Consider the following 20900-nt stretch of genomic DNA (forward strand, 5'->3'; position numbering starts at 1 on the left):
CACAGTCGCCTTGCTGCGCCCTCCCCAACAGAGGGCGCCCGCGCCTCCCCAGCCCGCTCCCCAGCTCCCCAGCAGGCTCCCCAGCGGAGAGCGCCGCGGCTTGAGCACAGTGCGGGCCCCGCCCCCCAGGTAGACCCCGCTCCTATCCCGGCATGGCCCCGCCCCTTCTCCCAGCGGGGCTCCTCGCCAGGCCCCGCCCCTAGTCCGAAAATGGCCCCGCCCCCCCGCCCCGCCCCGCCCCTAGCCCGACAAGGCCCCGCCCCCGGCTCCGCTTTACGGCTGTGCAGCCTCCAAGGGAGGGATCGGGCCCGGCGCGCTCCGCCCCGCCCCGCCCCGCCCAGGGTTCACCGCTGTGGCGGCCCAGGCATGGAGGGCGAGAGTACCTCGGCGGTGCTGTCGGGCTTCGTGCTCGGCGCGCTGTCCTTCCAGCACCTCAACACGGACTCGGACTCGGTGAGCTGAGGGGCGGGGCGGGGCGGGGCGGGGTCCGGCGTAGCCTCGGAAGAGGCCGGGCGCCCTCCCCGCCGCCGCCCGCGAGCTCCCGGGGCCGCAGCGCCGGCCGCAGCCCTCGGGCTCTGCCTCCTCCTCCCGCTGCTGGGCCGCCCGGAGGCGCCTCCGCCCGCGAGGTCTTTCCCGGGAGGAGCCCGCCCTCTGCTGAGCCCCGAGTCCGGGGACCCGCACGCCCCGTGTCTCTCCACCGCCCCTTCCCCGGCCCCGCGGCTGCGGGAGAGGAGCCGGTCCGGTGGCCGGGGCCGCGCCCTTCTCCCCGCTTTGCCCACCGTCTCCTCAGACCGCCGAGCTTGTGACATGGGCGGGCGGGGAAGGAAGGGATGGAGGGGCTCATCCAGTGGCCATTTTGGGGGCAATCTAAGCGGATGAAAAAGCTTAATTGGGTATCGGATATCCGACTTTGGCATTAGTATTAAATTTATTAAAGTTGTAAGGCCTCAACTAGTTCCTTCTCTGATGCTTTCAGTTATGATTTAAATATTTATGCTCAAATATTAGATATTTAAATGCTTATTTCATACCAGCTGCCTAGGTTAAAAACGTCTGGGTGAAGCAATGAAGTCGGTTTTTTAAAAATACAGTGTCTATTTTAATAAACTTATTTTTATGAAATTAAGCACTGTAAAACTTTGAGCACAGAAAGTAAAGTGCTTAATAACTTGCTATTAGTTTAGAAAATGCCATACTGAACAAACTCTAGTCATTTCTTAAGTAACCTTGATTAACACCTAGAAAAGACAAATGTGACTGTTTTGAATGTATGTAGCTGTGGAAGTTATTTTGGAATGTCTTAGTGTAAATATAAACAGAATGGGTCCTTAAGTCCTCTGTAGCATACTTAGCCCTTGGAAAGTATCGTAATGGTAGGCCCTTGTTTCTTAGATATTTTTCCTTCAGTCTTTAAACGGTGATTTTCTTTTTTTAATATGTTTGTATTGATATGTAGAGAGAGGGGAAGGGAGAGGGAGGGAGAGAAACGTGGATTGGCTGCCTCCCGCACGCTCCCTGCTGGGGATGGAGCCGGAAACCTGGGCATGTGCCCTGACCAAGAATCAAACCTGTGACCTCTTGGTGCCTGGGCATACACTCAACCTCTAACCACTGGGCTAAAGGGTGATTTTCCAGATAACTCCCTTTCCCAGGATTTGTCTAGAGTACTAGAGTGTAGTGTAGAGTTCTGGTTTGGTTGGTCCCCTTTTTGTCCAGTAAACCCTCACATTGTGGAAACATTCCTTTTGTGCTCTTCTTTAATGAAATGGGGAGGAAGGGGTATCTTTAACTATAAAGACGACAAAATCTCCATTGTTGCTCAAGCATATGGGTCTTTAAATGTGCCAAGAAAAATAACTGAATTCTCCAAAACTCAAATAAATCACCACTGTTTTAGCAGGAATGTATATAGTTCTTAAAGAATCAGGGTTTTCAGTTCACCTTATATTTTTTATTTCTTTTTTAAAAAATATATATATTTTTATTGATCTTAGAGAGGAAGGGAGAGAAAGAGATAGAAATATCAATGATGAGAGAGAATCACTGATCTGCTGCCTCCTGCATACCCCACACTGGGGATTGAGCCCAAACCCTGGGCATGTGCCTTGACCGGGAATTGAACCCTGACCTGATTCATAGGTCAACGCTCAACCACTGAGCCACACTGGCTGGGCTATTTCTTTTCTTTTTTCAGAAAGCAGACTCTGATATTGAATTACAAATCTTTAATGTTTTGTATGATTTTTAATCTAAAAGCATTGATCACTGTGTCATTTCAGAAGCTCAGAAGCCTTCACTGGCTCCCAGAAGTATGTGCTATCAGTTCAGAGTCCTCGGCTAGTAATTTAGGATGTTCCTTTATTGGGGTTAATTCCTATCTATGATTTCCTTACAAATGGGAGCCTTCAGCTCCCAGGCAGGCTGCTATGCTCCTCATTCCTCATGCTTTGTGTGCTCATTTCTGGCTTCAAACCTTTTATTCTCCCAAATATGCTAAAATTATAATGGCACTTACAATCTCTACTCATTTTTACTTAACTGTTCATGTTTCCCAACTAAACTTGGAGTGCATCTGGTCTTTGTTTTCTGTGCGCCTCAAGCTGGAAGCACATACTACTGTATAACATTGTTAAATACTTGAGAGATTGGTTAGTTAAGTGACTGAATGGTAATACTGTCAGTATATTTTTTTTTCTAATTTGTATCCATAGGAAGGTTTTCTTCTTGGGGAGGTGAAAGGAGAAGCCAAGAATAGCATTACTGATTCCCAAATGGATGATGTTGAAGTTATTTATACAATAGGTGAGTAACTTACTTCTTTGTCTCCTATTTTTTATGGTTTATGCTAAAAAGGGATCAGTATAAATTACTTTTAAATTGATTTAAAGAAACAAAAAAATTTAAAAGCAGATTTTAAAAGAGCATATTGTTTTTATTTCTCTTTAAAATAAATATTTTTTTAATATGTTCTCATTGATTTGAGAGAGAGAGGGGAAGGGAGAGTGATAGAAACATTGATGAGAAAGAAACATCATTTATCAGCCACCTCCTGCACACCATCTGAGGAGCAATGCCCCGCTGCACACCCGCAGGCAGCCTCCTGCAATCGGTCGTGATGTTACAGAGTAATGGACAATTTGCATATTCCTCTATTATTGTATAGGATTATTCATGTTATTTTTTGTTTGCCACTTTAAAAGGTTAAAAATGGAAGTACAGCCCTAACCGATTTGGCTCAATGGATAGAGCATCGGCCTGCGGACTCAAGGATCCCAGGTTCGATTCCGGTCAAGGGCATGTACCTTGGTTGCGGGCACATTCCCAGTAGGGGGTGTATAAGAAGCAGCTGATCAATGTTTCTCTCTCATTGTTGTTTCTAACTTTCTATCCCTCTTCTCTTCCTCTCTGTAAAAAAAAATCAATAAAAAATATTTTTTATTTTTATTTTTTTTTTATTTTTTTTCCCTAGTTTTTTGTTTTGTTTTGTTTTTTTGTTTTTTTATTTTATTGATTTTTCACAGAGAGGAAGAGAGAGGGATAGAGAGTTAGAAACGTTGATGAGAGAGAATCATCGACCAGCTGCCTCTTGCACACCCCCCACCAGGATGTGCCCGCAACCAAGGTACATGCCCTTGACCGGAATCGAACCCGGGACCTTTCAGTCCGCAGGCCGACGCTCTATCCACTGAGCCAAACCGGTGCTGGCTAAAAAATATTTTTTAAAATGGAAGTATATATATGTAAATTTACATATGTGTATAATTATAGTGTATATATGTAAATACGTAAAGTCAATTTAAATTCACTCTCATTAGTTTCCTCTGTGACTACCACGATTGGTTTCATATGTATATGTTTCATTTAAACAAATGGGATCATCTATACATGGATAAATATCTCCAAGATGTTATTAGTACAGAAGAATGTCATTGTGTATATTTGTCATTCTTTCTGTGGCTTCAGAGTCCCATTATGTGGATCTACCATAACTTATTTAAACAGCTATGGATAACTTTCTATTTGTAATAAAATAGTAGACATTTTATTGTGCATATGTCTTTGTGCCTTTGAATATATCTGAAAGTCAAATTTCTAGAGATAGCCAAAACTGGTTTGGCTCAGTGGATAGAGCGTCGGCCTTTGGACTGAAAGGTCCCAGGTTCGATTTCGGTCAAGGGCATGTACCTTGGTTGTGGGCATATCCCCAGTAGGGGGTGTGCAGGAGGCAGCTGATCGATGTTTCTCTCTCATCGGTGTTTCTAACTCTCTATCCCTCTCTCTTCCTCTCTGTAAAAAATCAATAAAATATATATTAAAAAAAATTCCTAGAGGTAGACCATTGCCTTTTGGAAAAGTCATGTCATTCTAGACTCCTCAATATGTAAAAGTACCTGTGTCCCCATAATCTTGCCACCACTAGCTATTATCAGGTCTTTGAATCTTTGCCAATATGATAAGTAAAAAATAATAATAATAATTTTAATTTGCATTTCTTAATTACAAATGAGATTGAGGGTTTATGTACTGACCTTTTGGGGGGCCTTTTTCTTCTAATTGGCATGCTGACCAAAGTATCACACACTTTGAGGAGTTTAAATAAGCAACCATTTACTGAGCCATTGTGCCAGGGATAGTACTCAGCTTTAAGATGTCAGGCAAGTGCTACAGAAATGCTTAAGTATTTGCTCAAATCATTTTAAAATGTTAGATTACTTTAAAAAACATGATAACAGATAAAATCCAAGATCTACAAATTTCTATATTGCTTTGGTTAATGAAGTTTTCATTTTATACTTTGTTACCTGCACCCGAGAATGTTGGGCTGTTACCATTTATAAAGACTATCTGTTCGGTGTTTTTGCAGGCAGAGATTTATCTGAGGGTAGCATACATTTGCTAGAAGAAAAATGTTTAAAGAGGATGATCACTTTTCCTATTTAGATTGATTTCTATTGACAAGAAATAAAACTAGCCTCTTAAAAGAGGTTTTGTCCTGGCCGGTATGGATGGCTCAGTTGGTTAGAGCATAGTCCCATGCCCCATAAAGAAAAAGATGTTTGGATTTTTTTTCTTGATAGTTAACATTAACAAATCCTTTGTGAGATAACTACTTGTAATAACACAAGGTTATCCCATTAGCAGCTGTTTTTATCAATTCCATAAAATTACAGTATAACCCATTTTAGAATTCAAAGGAAAAATTGCAGTTTTGAATTTGTCTTTTGTGTTGTTGTTAGTAACATACATAGCAGGAATATACCACACTGGTTAGGCTTGAAGCTCTTTGAATGTTGGCCCTGGCTTGGGAGAGTCACTTAATCTCTCTGCCTGTTCCCTCAGCTTTAAAATGGAAAGAATAACATCTGTCTCATAGGTTTGTTCTGAGGTTTAAATGAAATAATGGTAAAGTATTTCCTGGCATGAGGTATTCAACATTATGTTATTCAAATAACAATGAATGTAATCGTAATTAAAAATTCTTTTTTTTCCAGACATTCAGAAATATATTCCATGTTATCAGCTTTTTAGGTAAGTAAGCAAGAACAAGTAAATGATCCACTGTGAAAATTACTCTGCAAGTGAAGTAATTCTTAAAATTAGCAGAGTATCTTTGTTATATATGATGCTGCTGTTTAAAATGAAAAGACTTGTTTTTTATTTATTTATTTATTTATTTATTTATAATATTTTATTGATTTCTTACAGAGAGGAAGGGAGAGAGATAGAGAGCTAGAAATGTCGATGAGAGAGAAACATTGACCAGCTGCCTCTTGCACACCCCCTGCCGGGGATGTGCCCACAACCAACGTACATGCCCTTGACCGGAATCGAACCTGGGACCTTCAGTCCGCAGGCTGAGGCTCTATCCACTGAGCCAAACCGGCTTCGGCAAGACTTGTTTTTTAATACATGAAAATTTACTTGTTCATTTCAACCCTAATATTTCTCTCTTTTTTTTTCTTTCTTTTTTTTAAATGTATTTTATTGATTTTTTACAGAGAGGAAGGGAGAGACATAGAGAGGTAGAAACATCGATGAGAGAGAAACATTGACCAGCTGCCTCTTGCACACCCCCTACCAGGGATGTGCCCACAACCAATGTACATGCCCTAGACCGGAATCAAACCTGGGACCTTTCAGTCCGCAGACCGACGCTCTACCACTGAGCCAAACCAGCTTCGGCTCAACCCTAATATCTCATTCTTTGTATTTATATGCTGTGTTAGCTGATCTCTACTGCCTCTCCCAGGCACCAGTTTACTTTGAGGATTGCTTTTCCTTCTCACATCCACTCAGCTCATTGCATTATTATAAACTCAGTGATACATTTTCATAAATCAACAGCAGCCTTTTTTCCTACCCTTTTATTCTAGTTTATCATAGTTTCTTCATGTATCATATTTTTAATGTTATATTTTGTCAGTTAACCAGTTAGTTTCTTTATCCTGCTTCCTTTTGCTTTTCTAGGGTGAAAACTTGTGCTCTTAGTCCTATATATAGAAGTAGTATTGTTAGCTCTTAATATAAGCTGTGGTATTATTAAGTACTTTTTACTGAGGTATTGTTACATACATATGGAAAAGTACACAAATAAATGTTCATAAAGCAAACAGTTATAACTATAACATGGTATAGTTTTAATGAAATAGCTTTATGATTTATATAAACTGTATATAAGTAATCAACATTATTATCTTACAGTCACACTTAGTGATTGTGTAAGAGTTGCAGTGGAGCTGAAACTGGTTTGGCTCAGTGGATAGAACATCAGCCTGCGGACTGAAGGGTCCCAAGTTCGATTCCAGTCAAGGGCATGTACCTTGGTTGCGGGCACATCCCCGGTAGGGGGGGTGCAAGAGACAGCTGATCGATGATTCTCTCCCATCGATGCTTCTAGGTTTCTATCCCTCTCCCTTCCTCTCTATAAAAAAATCAATAAAATATATATTAAAAAATAAAAATAAATAAATAAATAAAATGAGTTGCAATGGAGCATTTTGGTTGTAAGATGATAAAGATTTATGGTAAGGGATGATAGAAATAAAGGCTTAGTATAATTTTTTTTTAATATATTTCTTTATTGATTTCAGAGAGGAAGGGAGAGGAGATGGAAACATCAATGATGAGAGAGAATCATTGATCAGCTGCTTCTTGCACACCCCTACTGGGGATTGAGCCCACAACCCAGGCATGTGTCCTTGGCCAGAATCAAACCTGGGACCCTTTAGTCCACAGGCCGACACTCTCCGCTGAGACAAACCGATTAGGGCAGCTTAGTATAAAGCTGCAAAAATATTTGTTGAATGACTAAGGGATTCTTGGTAGAGACTCATGAAAAGTATTTCTCTGGACCTGCCCTTTGGTAGATGGAACACTGTCTATTTTTCCAGTAAAAGCTTTTTTTTAAAATCCTCACCTGCGGATATTTTCCTACTGATATTTTAAAAATATATATTTTCATTGACCTCAGAGAGGAAGGGAGAATGAGAGAGAAATAGAAACATCAATGATAAGAATCATTGATTGGCTGCCTCCTGTACACCCCCCTACTGGGGACTGAGCCCACAACCCGGGCATGTGCTCTTGGCTGGAATTGAACCCGGGACCCTTCAGTCCACAGGCCAACGCTCTATCTACTGAGCCAAACCAGCTAGGGCCCCACTGATTTTTAGAGAGAATGAAGAGAGAGGGAAATACAGAAATATCCATGTGAGAGAAACACATTGATTGGTTGCCTTCTGCACAGGCACCAGGGCCCAGGCCAGGGAGGAGCCTGCTACTGAGGTACCTGCCCCTGTCTGGAATTGAACCTGGGGCCCTTCAGTCTGCAGGCCGATGTTCTATCCACTGAGTTAAACTGGCTAGGGCTCCATTAAAAACTTTTAATGTAAGCTTTTATAATTTAAAAAGAAAAAAATATATTGTCCATTAGGATATAATTTTGGTTCTATGTAACTTAATTTTTAGTATACAGATTAGAATTACCATTAAACTTATTACAGTGACTATTATTTATAAAGGACTTTGTATAACAGTGCACCATCATAAAAAAAATATATGATTTATCTCAGATATTAACAGGAGGAAAATATTACGTGCCATTCCTTGTTATTGGAAGGGAAAGAAGGCTGGAAGTAAACGCTTTAGAATCTTTTAGAGTTATCTTTTAATTCTCCCTGCATCTTTGGCTTTCCAGCTACAGAACAAAGACCACTAAACTAAAGCAGTACCTATTCTGGGCTCTCCCAAACACCCCATTAAAAAACACACACACACACACACACACAAAAAAAAAAACCCTCCTGAAACACTTTTCTTAATTTAATGCAAATATTGCCTTTGGCATGAACAACTGGAACACAATAATGATACATAAAATTTTTTAAATACTAAATGATCTTTTCATTATTGTGCTCTAATACTCATTTTACATATTTTGTATGTATTAATATTTATCTTTTAAGTTTTAATAAGTAAATTATGAATTAATTTTGAACTGGCTGTATGAATTCACAAATACCTGTGTTTAATGAAGAGTGTTTTGTTTTAAGAAAATATGATGGCCGAAACTGGTTTGACTCAGTGGATAGAGTGTCGGTCTGCGGACTGAAGGGTCCTGGGTTCGATTCTGGTCAAGGGCACGTACCTTGGTTACGGGCACATCCCAGTGAGGGGCGTGCAGGAGGCAGCTGATCAATGTTTCTAGCTCTCTCCCTTTCTTTCTGTAAAAAAATCAATAAAATATATTTTAAAGAAAGAAAATATGATGCTCAAAGTTATCTCTTGAGGTTTCTCCACCCCTTTTCCTTTTTCATTGCTTATGGACCTCATACTTCTACCACTCAAAGTCTGATACTTTGAGAACATTCTCTACTATTTATTTTAGAACTTCATCTGACAAGCAGGTAGCTATATGTGGATTTGGGTTGGGTAGTTTAGGACTAACTAAAATTAAAGGTGCTAATAAAATCATTCATATTTTTAGCTTATTTGAAATGCTTTTAATTTTGGTTTTCACAGTTTCTACAATTCTTCTGGTGAATTAAATGAGCAAGCACTAAAGAAAATACTATCAAGTATCAAAAAGGTATTCCCTGACTTACCTTGTCTTTTATATTGTAAGTATTATTTTCAGTTCCTAAAAGCATGTAACACTTTGACAGAACTTTTCACCACCATGTGTCATCATGATGTCCTAAAGCAGGTGAGGGAAGGCTTGTTCTTGTCAGAAATTTAAAGGAGCTGCTCTAACAGCAAAACTAGTCATTAAAAGAATTAATCTTGTTTTCATCCTTCCCTTGACTAGTCCAATGAACATTGACCTCTTCCTCTTCTGCCTTTCCACCATACCCCTTCCCAGTATCATTTATTCAGGAACTTAATCCATTACTCTTTTTACCTAACTGCAGTTACTTGTTTCTACAGTGCAGGGATGATTTCCTATACAGCACCTAATTTGATTCCTCCCTCCACAGCATACCTGGTATTCAGTTAAAATTTGTTGATCAAAATAGATATTTTTTCAAAAATACAAATTTTTTTTCTGGGTACTATTTTCCTCTTAAAACTTTTTTTTTATCTCTGCCCTAGCCGGTTTGGCTCAGTGGCTAGAGCGTTGGCCTGCAAAGTGAGGATCCCAGGTTCAGTGGGATGCGGGCTCAATCCCCTGTGGGGGACATGCAGGAGGCAGCTGATCATCGATTCTCATCATTTATGTTTCTCTCTCTCCTCCCTTTCTCCTTGAAATAAAGAAATACATATTTAAAAAAAAAAAAAAACGTTTTTGATCTCTGAGTTCAGAATAAAAGTAAATTTACTAAGAGAAGTTTCTTTTAAAAAAATCCGTTGTTTGTAATGCTTGGGCTTCCAATTATATTTTTAAAATGTTCCTGTAAAAATGTTTTAGTTGAGTGGCTCAGAGGTTGAGCATCAACCTATGAACCAGGAGGTCATGGTTCAGTTCCTGAGGGGTGCACAAGCCTGGGTTTCCAGCTTAATCCCCAGTGGGGTGTGTACAGGAGGCAGCCGATTAGTGGTTCTCATCATTGATGTTTCTCTCTTTCTCTCTCCCTTCTTCTCTGAAATCAATAAAAATATTTTTTTTAAAAAATAAGTAATTTAATTTCCTCAACTTAAATGAACAAATATAAAACTTAGTTGCTGAAATGGTCACAGACAGATCTCTAAGCGAAGTGGTTGTTTCTCTTTTTTTACAATTACTGTATTTCCAGCAAAAATTAAATTAATTTTGGAGTTTAAGAAAAAAAGGTTTAGTAACACTTAACATTTCTTTAGCATGTTACAGTTCATAAGACCCTTTTACATGATCTTATTCAATCTTGAAACCAATTCTCTGGGATAGGTGATATCATTACCATATAAATTTGTTTTAAAAGCTACTGGGTTCAACTTACCTATTTATTTTAAATATATATTTTTATTGATTTCAGAGAGGAAGAGGGAAAAAGAGTTAAGAAACATCAATTTTGAGAGAAAACCATTGATCAGCTGCCTCCTGCACACCCCCTACTGGGAATCAAGCCTGCAACCCGTGCTGTGACCTTGACTGGGATCGAATCTGGGACCCTTCAGTCTGCAGGTCAATGCTCTATCCACTAAGACAAACCACCCAGGGCTCAACTTACTTAACAAACCAAGCATCCATATAGGAAATCAACTTGTTTTCATTGACATTATCTTAGTTTAAATTTTGACTAAAGATTAAGATTTTATTTTTCCCTCCTGAACAGGCATTTAATAGTTTTCAGTTGGAAGCAGCAATTGGAGAATAAGTTAGAGACAGACAAAAAACAAAAACAAAACTCACACAACTTAAAGTGCTTCAGGCTACAAACGTAAACAATGAGGGCAGGAGGAGGCCACCACCTATGGCCCCTCACCTCTGAGACAGGAGGGTCATTGTCTGGGTCTCTATCATCCCCACCCTCTAATCTCAGCCTTGAGGAGGGTAGGTGGTGGTGGCAGGGGAATGACAGAGGCAGGAAAGACAACTTAATAGGAATGAGAAACCACTTTGTAAACTTAGAACCAGGGAACAAGGCAGGGAAACGGCCCATCTCCCCCACAGGAAGTCAGGGGAATACTGTTGGTTTAGTGCTGCAGTCATACCCACCCATTTCACAGCATTTCCCTCATCTGCAGACACAGACAGGCTATGGCCTCCTCACCTACAATGGGAGGCATCCCTAGGGAGGCACAGCCTGGAATAAGGACCCCCTCCAGGGGCATTCTATTTCTGGGCGTGTAAGAGAGCCTGCAAGGTGCTACTTTATGGGCTCCACCACCAGAACTTTGCACTCGCATTTGGAAATCTTGTTCAGAGAGAGCACAGCCTTTTCCAGGGGTTGGTAGAGTGGGCACCTAACTGTGGAGGCCACAGGGGCTGTGATGGCCCTACCCTCCATCACACTGCCAGACCTGAAGGAAGGCAGAGGATATGAGCTCTAGTTAGACCTTAGGACCATTTCCTGCTCCCTCTCTTAATTCTGGCTTCTACTGAGTCCAGTGGCTTCCCTCCCTTGGTTCCATTCCTCATGAGGTGGCTGTGGGAAGGCTGTTGTGGGAGGACTGAGAGTGGCCCAGCCTAGCCTGGTGCCTCCACCAAGTCCCGGACAGCTACCCTGTTTCCCTGAAAATAAGACAGTGTCTTATATTAATTTTTGCTCCCAAAGATGTGCTAGGTCTTATTTTCAGGGGATGTCTTATTTTTCCATTAAGAAGAATATGGTACACATTTATTGTTAAATGAAAATAAAGGAAATTTATTACCTGCATACGGTACAGTAGTACAGTAGTTGTCAACACTAACCAGACAAACTGTGAATCCTACAGTATCAAGAATTTACTCATTTATTCAATGACAATCATGTTATCATATTCTAGAACATCATCATAATAATCCAATTCTTGAATTTCCTGGTGAATTTCTTGTGACTCCATTTCTTTCAGAATCAGTGGACCAAATCTCTCATGTTTAGCAATAGCATTCTGAGACAGAGCCTAGGGAGGGGCCTCATTTTCAGGGGATGCCTTATATTTCACTCAGAAGGAAACTTGTAAGTAGGTCTTATTTTCGGAGGATGTCTTATTTTCGGGGAAACACGGTAGGCTCCTGGGACTGTTCTTTCAAGAGAGGGGCTGGGCCTGATGGAGGGTGAGACACACTAGCAGTGAATTGTAGCTTCAGTTTCATGTGCTGGCTCAGCTGGGGTGGAAAGACAGATCAGCATTCCCACTTGGCATCCAGGCCCCAGACCTTTCAAATCACCTTTCCCTTTGACAGACCAATGCTGGATCTAAATTCCACCTTCCCTCAGCCTGGCTTTAGTGCCATCCATTGTATTTCCTCTCCAGCAGCTAGCATGCCTTCTATCCCAATATTCTGCACCACCACCACCCCGTCCACCCCTTTCAGCACCTCCCAGCCCACCCAAAGAGCCCTGTCCTTAGAGCCTGGAGGCCACACTGGTGAGAGCACTGCCCTTTCGGGAAAAGCCAGGGTTGTTGAGGGGCGTGTGGCAGACTGTGGAGTCAAGGGCAGCCTGCATGGCCTGAAGGTCCTCACACAGCTGCTTTCCTGAGGTTGCAGGGTCTGGGTGGTGGTGAGAAACAACCTCCTACTGCCTGGATCCCCGCTCCCTGGGGGTTCAGGAGGCTGGTTGCTGGGGTTGCCAGCCAGGGAGGTGGCCAGTTATGCCTGGGCCACCCCCAGTACCAGAACCCCCCACCCCCACTCCCCGGCAGTGAAGCACTAATAGGAAGTGGACAGTCTTCCCAGGTAGAGATGGGCAGCGCCTGGTACCGGCCTGGGTCTCCCACCAGTGGCACGGCCGAGCTAAAGATTAAGATTTTAGAAGAGCAAATGCCATAAAAGAAGTTAATCTTTTTCCCCCTAATCTATATTGAATAAAATTGTCCTGAAACTGAATATAAACTAATTTAACTGCAAGACAGTTTACATACTTTACAAAGTATAAAAGTTTATATTTAAGTGTATGTTTTGTTTACATATGCCCCAAGTCTTGCTAAATATTAAGAAAGCCATTTAAAAAAAATCTTTTATTGATTTCAGAGAGGAAGAGAGGAGAGATAAAAACATCAATGATGAGAATCATTGATCAGCTGCCCCCTGAACACCCCCTACTGGGGATCAAGCCTGCAACCCAGGCTTGTGCTCCTGGGGAGAACTGAACCTGGGACCCTTCAGTCTACAGGCTGATGTTTTATCCCGAGCCAAGCCGGCCAGGGCGAGAAAGCCATTTTTTAAGGCTGTCAGTTGTATTGCTTAATTATGATAAGACACAATAATTATAATGATTAAGGTGTGTGTTTTTTCTGTATTTCCTTTCAGGATGTGGTGGGTTGGTATAAATTCCGACGCCATTCAGACCAGATCATGACATTCAGAGAAAGACTACTTCACAAAAATTTACAGCAGCATCTTTCAAGCCAGGAACTTGTTTTTCTGCTATTAACACCAAGTATAATAACAGAAAGCTGTTCTACTCATCGGCTGGAGCATGCCTTGTATAAACCACAGAAAGGGTAAATATTGGCCAGTCATTGGCTGTCTTCAGCTAATAGAAAAATACACTCAATATTTTTATAGCACTTTTTGTAGCTTACCAAGTATTTTCATACATTGTTACTTTAGATTGTCATAATATTGCTCTGAAGTCTGTCTTACCATCTGTTCTTAATAGATGGGAAAATGAATGTCAGATAAAGAAATGAGAAGCCCAGTACGGAACGTTGACTTATATTTCTTGTCAGTGAGGTTTTCTATTATTTAACGTAAGATGGAAAAAATGTGTACTTTAGATATTGGTTGCTAAAGGATATAATGTAGAACTTACATCTAGATACTTGAGCAGCTTTTCTCAACCTCTGCAAGGAAGCGAGGTAGTTCTTGATGATCTACCAAAATGATTTAACAGATCCCCAAAGGTTGTATAAACATTTTCATGGAATATAAGAATTTTAAGTTAAAGAGTACCAACTAAGGTTAATTTTATTATTCATGGAAGATAGGCTAAATCTCAACAATTAAGCCTTATATTTATACTAGAGGCCCAGTGCATGAAATTTGTACACTGGGGGGTGGAGGGGAGGGAAGGGCCCAGCCTGCACCCTCTCGCAGTCCGGGAGCCCTCGGGGGATGTCTGACTGATGGCTTTGGCCTGCTCCCCGGCAGTAGGACATCCTTAGCACTGCTGTGGAGGCGGAGGAGGCTCTTGCCACCGCCCCTGTGTTCATCAGCCGTGAGCCTGGCTTCTGGCTGAGCGGTGCTCCCTCTGCAAGCATTGAGCGTCTGTCCCCTGGTGATCATAGCAGCCGCTGGTCGTTCCTCCATTTGGTCAATTTCCATATTGGCCTTTTATTATATTGGATGTGCTAATCAGTTAAAATAGCCATAAAAGTTTTTTTTATGTAATTATCTTATACTGTGTATACATCACAACTTTTTTAAAAATACTCACCTAAGGATATTTTTGCGTTGTTTTTTATTATGTTCTAATTATTTTAAAATATATATTTTTATTGATTTCACAGAGGGAAAGGGAGATAGAAACATCAATGATGAGAGAGAATCATTGATTGGCTGCCTCCTGCACATCCTCTACTGGCGATCGATCCCACAACCTGGGCAAATGCCCTTGACTGGAATCAAACCTGTACACTTCAGTCCATGGGCCAATGCTCTAACCATTTACCTAAACTGATTAGGGCAATTTACAAGTTTTTTTAAAATATATTTTTATTGTTTTTTTCACATAGAAGGAGAGAGAGGGACAGAGAGTTAGAAACATCAATGAGAGAGAATCATCGATCAGCTGCCTCTTGCACACCCCCTACTGGGGATATGCCCAAACCAAGGTATATGCCCTTGACTGGAATCGAACCTGGGACCTTTTAGTCCACAGGCCGACACCCTATCCACTGAGCCAAACCGGTTTTGGCAATTCACAACCTTTAAAAGCCGTTTTTCTCATCAGTAGGTTCTATCTTGGATAAGAAATAAGGAATAGGATTTTTTTTATCTTATAGGGGAAAGGTAATCTATACTAATAAGTAGATGCTAATCTTTGACTTTATTCTAGGTTTATATTTTTAAATTTTATTTCCTCAGACTGTTTCATAGGATACCCTTAGTGGTGGCCAACCTGGGCATGTCTGAACAACTAGGTTATAAAACTGTATCAGGTTCCTGTACATCCACTGGATTTAGCCGAGCAGTAAAAACACACAGGTGAGATTCCTCAATTGCTTCCCCACTAAAATTATTCCTATTCATTTACTGAAATTAATTATTATACAAATGAAGAATAAAAATAAAGGAAAATTGACTAATAACCATATCACTCAAATAAACTAGACTTTTTACTTTTCCCATATTTCCTTCTAGCACTTGCCCATTTACATAGAGGGAAGTTGTTCCATATTTTAATGAATTTTCTAAAACTAAGTAGCTAGCCTTAAAATAATAAATTTTCTAAGGCATCATTTAAAGGCATGAAATTAGACTGCATAATAAATACAAAAAATGAGGCTCTAGCCAAGATTCACGCATACTACCAGCTACTAAGTTATAACTTTTTTGTGATTGTTAAAGAAATGATTGTCAGAAATAGCAATGGTATTACAGGATACTTCCTAGTGAATAGACTTTGAGAAAAGGCACTAGATTTTATTTATTTTTGTGTTCCCACAGTGCTTACCATTGTCTTATATAAATACCTCATTTCATTGATTCAAAGATATACAGTTTTAAATTTACCTCAAATTGGGATGTTTTACAAACCATGCCTTAGCATTTTTTTTCTTCTTGATATGTAAAATAATGTTGCCTCTTTCAATCAATGATTCTATAAAATCAGTAAAATATGATTGTGATTTTCCATAGCTCAACTACAAATAAGTTTTCATCATATCATTGAGTTTTATATATTTGCCTGATGAAATGGTAATGTTTTACAGCCCTAAATTTTTTAAAGAAGATGGATCTTTAAAGGAAGTACACAAAATAAATGAAATGTATGCTTCTTTACAAGAGGAATTAAAGGTAACATAATTTGTCCAACACTTAGAGACCACGTTAGAGTTGATATCTAACTGATCATTGAATTATTTTTACGGAAAAATTGACATTAAATTTTAGTTTCATTTAGCTTCAGTAACAAAGACCTCAATCTTAGTAGCAGCCTATAAACACAAAAATGTAGTCTCACATTATGTCTTGGCTCCTGTTCTAAGTATCTTCATTCTAGGATCCAGATGGAAGGAGCAGCCCTTACGTGGGATATGCTCTTCTCATGACAAAGGAAAAGAGCAAGAAGGCTAGTGGAAATTCACGCAGTTCTTAAAACTACTCAGAGATGGCTTGTCTCTCCCACTTACATTTCATTAGTCAGAGTTTATCGCATGACAATAGGTAAGGATATATAATCCTTTTATAGGATAAAAACAAAAGCAAATATTTGAGAACAAGACAGTATAGCATTGTATTTAGTTCTATCCTTTGAGAAATAAACATCAGGATAGGATTAGATAGATTTATTGGGCATGAGAAGGGGAAGGTGCTTCTGAAAAAGAAGACAGAGAAAGGAAATTGGATAAGAACTTTATTTAGACTGCAGGACCAGAAAAGTTTCAGCCAGGTAAAGCTGTCCTATAGGAATGGGACATAATACCCACAACGTGCTCAGTCACTATGAGCAGCCTACAGAAAGCCTGGCCTAAGCACACAGTAGTGGGTCCAAAAGCATGGCAGCTAGTCTTCTAGTCAACTATGCCTCCTCCAGATGAGGTTATAGTAGTATATAATACTTCAGTGATTGCTATACTCATCAACAGAGCACATGAGAAATGACGTTAATACATTTTATACTAATATGAATAATGATAGTATAGAAATTTTAGAAAATATACTTTTAGAATACCACCACTGAAAAATAACTGTTTTCACTGCCATATTCTGCAGTTTTTCCCTAATGTATACATACTTTTATATAGTTGGTAGGGATAGAGGTGAATCGATGTGTATCACGATTTTTATTTATTCGATATAGTAAACATTTTTCATGTTGCTACATATTCTTTTTTTTTTAATGGCAGAGTATTTCAGAGAGTAGTACATTGGAACTCTTATGTTAAAAGTACCAACTTGGGATAAAATACAGAATGTAAAGAGGTGTATTAAAGGAACTGTAGGCAGAAAGCAGCTGAGTTTCAGGAAGAAATTAGAACCAGGAATTAAGAGTGCCATCACAACTTTCTCTCCCTCTGTGTCTGCACATAGGTTTCCTTCATAGGATCTGCAGGTCTTTCTGTTTATTCATCCACTGGCTGGCTGGCCAGACAGCTAATTCACAGTTGCATTTCGAGCTCTTCTATTCAAGAGATAAAGGGTCTATTGGTGAACTTATGGCAGGGTGAACAAGTTTATTATAAATAGGCTGTGCAGACATTTAGTATATACAAAATAGTATCCTCTAGTCCTGGCCACTTAGACTCAGGCCTGAGGACCAAAGGGTTGCAGGTACAATCCCCAGCCCGAGACAACCAATTGATGTGAATCTCTCACATCAATAGTTCTCTCTCTCTCTCTCTCTCTCCCCCTTCACCTCCCTCTTTCCTACTTTCTCTAAAAATCAATGGGGGAAAAATATCCTCTGGTGAGGATTTAAAAAAAAAAAAGTTACCTACTAAAACTGACTATAACAACATTTTACCCTATAATTGGAAAATAGTTACTTTAAATTTTTTAAAAGTATTTACTAAAACTGGCTATAATAACCTTTTACCCTGTAATTGGAAAATAGTTAAGTTTTTTAAAATAGGTTTTTATATTGATTTGAGGGAGAAACATGGATGAGAAACATTAATTGGCTGCATCTTACATGCCCTGAACTGGGAAATGAGTCCACAACCTGGTGCATAGGTCAGTACTCAACCACTGAGCCACAGAAATTTTACAAAATAGAGAAACTTTTGGTTGGATATTATACTAAGAATCATCATCCTATGTATATTTTGTTATTAAGATATATCTCCAAAATGAAAATCACTGAATCAAAAAATATCAGTACTTCAAACTGATGGACACATGAGGCTGGTCTGCTTTTCTTTCTTCCTTTTTTTTTTTTTTGAGAGTGTGTTTATTATGGGAAAGAAGTGAGCCAAGGCAGGGCTACTGTCAGCTCACTGGAGAGTCTGAGAAAAGGGGACCTTGGGAACAGGTTCAAGGGATTAGCTTGGAATAAAGGCTACTGCCCATTGCTCTCCTACTTGCAAGTCTTATGGGAACCCTTAGAATTTAGGAGATGCATGCCTGTGGGGGAAGAAGAGAGGGGAGGGAAAGGCAGGGGCTTGTCTCTTTTTTTTTTTTTTTTTTTTGTACTATTGGGGAGGTAGAGGACTGGGTGGAGGTGGACAAAGAGGAGGAAAATGGGGGCCATCTGTAATAGTGTCAACAGTTAAGAATAAAAAAGTAGTTTCTTTTATAGGAATTATGAAGTTCCTGTATGAAAACTTTTTTATAACAGCAAAATGCAATCACTTTTCTTTAATATTAAACGTTTACAGTAATTATGCACCTCTCAAAATAGTGCAATATATTTCGTTTCAAGGTGAGTTAAATATTTTTGTTTTTTATTTCAGTGCATTATCAAGAAATAACTAGGATAAAGCTAGTGTATAAATGGGAAGTTAATACATCTGTAAAACTTGCTATCTATAAAGTACCATACAAGTGCTTATTGTTGAGTTCCTCCAAAAAATAGCAAAATTAAAGTTTTTATAAAAGCAAATAATACTTGATATTATGTACCATGAAGGTTTTTATGAAACCAGACTGGGAATTTTATCCATACCCTTGCATTATTTTATTTTGCAGAGTGTATGCAAACAAGTAGAAGAGAGTGAGGAAGCAGTAGAAAAACTACTAAAGGATGTAAACAGATTAAAACAAGAAATTAAAAAAAGAAAACAAGCACAGATTCAAGCAGCCGGTGAGTAAAAAGTTCGCACACCACCTCTTTCTATGCCTAAAAAAAATTCTGATTTGAATTATGGATGAGCCAGCTGCACTGATGACTTTGCCCATCTTAAGATTAAAAATAATTGTTTTATTAATACTCTTAAATCCCACTGAGCAAAGAACATGGTACTATTAAAAATATAATCTACTTTTGATATTAAATAATTTAATTATAATATTCTCTTAGAATATTATAGCATGAGTTGGAGTTTGGGATTATGCAAGTCATTTTTCTTAGTTTAGACAAAATTGTTAGTATTTCTGACTCAACTTTACTAACAAATAGATAGCTATATGTTTTGTAGAATAACTATTGTATGTTGAACTGTTATTTTATTTTGTTTTAGGAGAGAAGAATGTCCAAAAAGACCCTCAGGAGAACATTATTCTTTGTCAAGCTTTACGGACCTTTTTTCCAGATTGTGAATTTCTTCACTCATGTGTTATCTCCTTGAAAAATAGGCATCTCTCTAAAAGTAGCTGTAATACCAATCACCAAGTCAGTGTGGTAGACAACCTGACCTTAATGGTAGAATACACTGACATTTCTGAAGCTAGTCCAGCTAGCATTGCACGGCAAGAGATGAAGCGAAAAGCGTTAGATACAGATGACAGAAGGCAATTCAAGAAGTTACGGCTGTTGGAGATACAAAGCCAGCCATCTAAAACAGAAACTGATAACCAAGAAAAATCATCCACAAGCAGCCTAGAAACAGATGAGGAGATTGAGAAAATGAAGGATTCTGGTGACTATCCAAGGTCTCCTACATTTTGATCCTTTTAGGCCAAAAGATTTTTGATCAGCTGTGCCTGGCTATTTGCAGTAATACATTAAAAAAAAAACCAAAAACCTAACCACACCTAATTTGACAACTATTTTTTTTTTAAATACATTTTATTGATTTTTTACAGAGAGGAAGGGAGGGAGATAGAGAGCTAGAAACGTCCATGAGAGAGAAACATTGACCAGCTGCCTCTTGCACACCCCCGACCGGGGATGTGCCCGCAACCAATGTACATGCCCTTGACCGGAATCGAACCTGGGACCTTCCAGTCCGCAGACCAACGCTCTACCACTGAGCCAAACTGGTTTCGGCTGACAACTATTTTTTGAAACTATTTCTATTGACCTTCCAAAGCATTTACTTAGTTTTTATTGCAGGAGTAACTTTCTTTTTAATGCTCATTTTCCATCACTACAATTACAAATCAACTTACAGATATAAAGACAAAAGAGCTGACTCTTGGCAATGTAGAACTCAACAGGTAGGAGAGTCATGGGCTTCAGTAAGATTTTTAGGAAGAATTTTTAGTTTAACCCAATTTAATCTAATGAATTGGTTAAGTGGAGGCTGGCTAAGAGAGCTTTTGCTATGCTTTTTTATATTTGTCTGTTTCATAATTGTGAGAATTTTCCATGAAGTATACACATCTCAAGAAGCCTTATGTTTCACTCACTGTATGAAATGCTGAGCACACACTTTGGCCATTGCTTTTCCATGTTATTTCCTAATTGAGCAAATTCATAGCCAATATAAAAAATTATCATCTTTCATCCATGTGTTAACATGCATGAGTTATCATGGGGTGCTTAGGAAGCCCACATAATACTAGGAATGATTTTGCAAATAATGAGTTTCTTTTAGGATTGTTTTACTGGTTACATAAGAACTCCTTGGTGTTGTGGAGGGCAGGAAGGAAACAGATTGTCAGTCTGAAGCCTATTTAAAAATAATCACAAACATTAGAGCATACAGAACATTGACAATGTCTAAATGTAACCAATATATGAACAAAACTGGTTGCACAGGCAAGCGTAGGAATGGTAGAGGCAACAAAT

The 20900-nt window shown here is 39.4% G+C and overlaps 1 protein-coding gene across 7 annotated transcripts; it reads left to right on the forward strand.

Annotated features, from left to right (window-relative positions):
- Positions 1 to 276: 276 nt before the first annotated feature.
- On the forward strand, positions 277 to 19920 carry ABRAXAS1 (abraxas 1, BRCA1 A complex subunit). Of its 7 annotated transcripts, none has more exons than XM_036412198.1 (9): positions 277 to 453; positions 2712 to 2802; positions 5493 to 5529; positions 9022 to 9088; positions 13373 to 13566; positions 15152 to 15271; positions 16000 to 16084; positions 18917 to 19031; positions 19408 to 19920. In XM_036412198.1, exons 1-9 carry the CDS (start codon positions 367 to 369, stop codon positions 19833 to 19835), a joined length of 1224 nt encoding a protein of 407 aa, XP_036268091.1. In that variant the 5' UTR covers positions 277 to 366; the 3' UTR covers positions 19836 to 19920. The 7 variants fall into 7 exon arrangements, with proteins under 7 accessions (XP_036268091.1, XP_036268099.1, XP_036268109.1 ...); XM_036412216.2 differs by having other exon boundaries at positions 341 to 453; positions 2716 to 2802; XM_036412206.1 differs by lacking the exon at positions 15152 to 15271.
- Positions 19921 to 20900: the final 980 nt, after the last annotated feature.

This window comes from Pipistrellus kuhlii, unplaced genomic scaffold, assembly GCF_014108245.1.
Source record: "Pipistrellus kuhlii isolate mPipKuh1 unplaced genomic scaffold, mPipKuh1.p scaffold_m20_p_1, whole genome shotgun sequence".
Taxonomy (NCBI): domain Eukaryota; kingdom Metazoa; phylum Chordata; class Mammalia; order Chiroptera; family Vespertilionidae; genus Pipistrellus; species Pipistrellus kuhlii.

What these genes read in the sequence shown, in the direction of transcription:
- ABRAXAS1 (XM_036412198.1), top strand. Translation starts at nt 367, where the DNA reads ATGGAGGGCGAGAGTACCTCGGCGGTGCTGTCGGGCTTCGTGCTCGGC. An exon ending in TTGTATAAACCACAGAAAGG is followed by an intron (nt 13,567 to 15,151) that starts GTAAATATTGGC and finishes TTATTTCCTCAG; the next exon opens with ACTGTTTCATAGGATACCCT. An exon ending in AGCACAGATTCAAGCAGCCG is followed by an intron (nt 19,032 to 19,407) that starts GTGAGTAAAAAG and finishes ATTTTGTTTTAG; the next exon opens with GAGAGAAGAATGTCCAAAAA.